This window comes from Phragmites australis, chromosome 13, assembly GCF_958298935.1.
Source record: "Phragmites australis chromosome 13, lpPhrAust1.1, whole genome shotgun sequence".
NCBI lineage: Eukaryota > Viridiplantae > Streptophyta > Magnoliopsida > Poales > Poaceae > Phragmites > Phragmites australis.
In genome coordinates, this window is record NC_084933.1 from 17,774,076 (window position 1) to 17,776,583 (window position 2,508).

At 62.1% G+C, this 2,508-nt stretch overlaps 1 protein-coding gene across 1 annotated transcript; it reads right to left on the minus strand.

The window, feature by feature from the left end:
* Nucleotides 1-236: 236 nt before the first annotated feature.
* On the minus strand, nt 237-1,402 carry LOC133888866 (zinc-finger homeodomain protein 8-like). Its single transcript, XM_062329240.1, has one exon. It carries the CDS (start codon nt 1,265-1,267, stop codon nt 488-490), a length of 780 nt encoding a protein of 259 aa, XP_062185224.1. The 5' UTR covers nt 1,268-1,402; the 3' UTR covers nt 237-487.
* Between the last annotated feature and the right edge of the window lie 1,106 nt (nt 1,403-2,508).

Sequence of the window (2,508 nt, forward strand, 5' to 3'; positions counted from 1 at the left end):
CTTTCATTTAAAAAGGAGCAGACCTTTCACTTAAAAACGAGCAGATAAATCAGAAAGAAAACAAGATAAAAAAAGAATATAGTTAGAGATAATGTTAGCGATAGTGTCCCTACGATCGTTATGCGCGTAGTATAGACACCCGAGTGACCGAATCTCAGGCGTCGACTCCTTGTTTGTAGCTCCGTTGGTTAGCTCAAACGATTGACTTGTACATGTACAAATCTCCCACACATCAATGAATCAATCAGTGTAAGCCAAATCATATTCCAGTCTTCTACATGAAGCATTAAAACTACTCAACTGAGGTACTTCACGATCATTAGCCACTGATGACTGACACGATTAAAAGGAGACGGCGCAACTGGGATAGAGTAGAATTACGCAGTGGAGGAAATGACAGATATGCCCTCCGTGGCACGGAAGGCAGGAGGTTAAGGACTAATTAGCGTGCGGGAGAGTGGGAGAGCGCCCTCGGCTGGCTGGGTTGCTAGACGCTGATCGGGGAGGGGGAGGAGACGGCGGCGCGGGGCGGGGAGTCATCGGTGTCGTCGTCGTCATCGTCGTTGCCGGCGCCGGCGCCGGAGCCGGGGTTGATTCCAGCGGCTGCGGCTGCGGCGGCGGCGGTGGTGGTGGGGGAGGCGAGGTGGTTCTTGTGGTTGTGCATCCAGACCTTGAGGACCTGGCGCTTGACGCCGATCTCGTGGCAGAAGCGCTCGAGGGCGCCGTCGTCGTTGCGCTGGATGCGCCACCCCTGCTTCTCCGCGAACTCGCGCATCCGCTCCTTCTGCTCGGGGGTGAACTTGGTCCGGAGCCGCTTCCGCCCCCCGAAGCTCCCGCTCCCTCCGCCGAGGCAGTCCTCCTGCCGCGGGGGCGTCTCCGACCCGGCGCGGGCATGCCATGCGCCGGGGGGCACGGCGTGGTACGGCAGCGCGAGGTGCGGCGGAGCCACGGACGGGAGGAACGCCTGCAGTGCGGCGGTGTGGTGGTGGTGCGGCGCCGGCGGGGGTGGCGGGCGGAAGAACGCGGGCGCGCACGACCCCACGGCGGCCGCGGCCGGCGCCGACGCCGCTCGGCGGTGGAAGCTGCGGTGGCACCCGCATGCGGCGCACTTGAGCGAGTCCGGCGAGGCCGGCATGTACTCGCCGCAGCCGTCGAACGCCTGCCCGCCCATGGCCGCCGCGTGGTTGCGCATGCACTCCTTGTACTTGCCGCTGCCGCTCCCATCGCTGCCCCCCTCGTAGGGCACCAGGCTCAGGTGATCCATCATGTCCCAACCAACGATCTCCCCCCGCACACTCCCTCGCAGGCGGCGGCGGCGGTGGCCTCGCCCGCGTGTGCCCGTCCGTGTGCTGCCTTCCTTCCAGGCCTGCGCTCTGCCTGGCTATCGCTTTCGCTTTAACCGTCGCTGCGACCCGGACAGGCAGGAGGGTGGCGAGGTTTTTATCCGCGCGTGGCGTCGCTGTCAGTAGCCTGCCAGGCACGAGTACGGTGATTAACAGCCACGGTTAAACCTGCGACAGTGTGATTAGCGGTCACGCGAGGCGGCGAGGACGACGTCCCGGCGCGCCGCGTTCGGGGAGGGGCGCGAGGGCGGGTAACAGCGGGGCACGTGTCGAGCCGGCACTGGAGGCCGGTAACAGTGACGTCCACCGCGAGGGCCCCGCCACGTGGGTGTGGTGGTGTGCCGTGCGGCGTCAGATGAGGCTGGGCGACGGCCGGACGGCTCCGATGCGATCGGACGGGGCGGTGAGACGGTGAGGTATGGGCTAACTGCCAGGCGGCCTCAGGATCTTCTGCGCCACGCAACGATGAACAGTCGACGAGCTCCCGATCTGCGAGCCGAGCAGCCTGTGACCAAATGCTCTCATGCGTGGATGCTGACCAGCCAGCGAGAGCAAGTTCTGTCACAAGATTGAGAGAAAAGGTTACACAGGATTACAGTGGCAGCATAGTTAATACTCGGCCCAGTCCATTCATAGTGATCACAAGACGCTTACATCTGCCTCAACCGCCCATCCCCACCGTCAACACGCAGTGCAGAGTACTCCTCTGGGCTTAGCGAGGGCGGGGGCAGGCTGAGCGCAGTAAAGGCAAACTGATATTGCCGCACCCGTGACATGGTACGTACACACAGAGAGAGAGAGATGGCCGCTGCCCGGTGCAGTAGTGTAGCACGCGCGCTCCTCCCAGAGTTAGTAATGCACTGAGCATGCGTTTGGATAGGTCTCGTCGTCTCGGTCCAGCCGTAGAGCCTGGCTGGTCGGATCGAAGGACTCTCTCTCTCTCTCTCGGTTGAGTAGGTGGTAGCAAATGCGATGCTTATCTCGCACGTATATTTGCCGCTCACGGGTCATGGATCCTGTCATCCTGATCCCTCTCCGGCTACTGGACGGTGCGCGTGGTGTCAGTGACAGTCGATGGGATCGGGCCGGCAGTTAATGGCTTGCCGATCGATGCCGTTCTCTCCGTCGTCCTTTCCGTTTCCTCAGAGGCTGGGCAAGGGTCGCA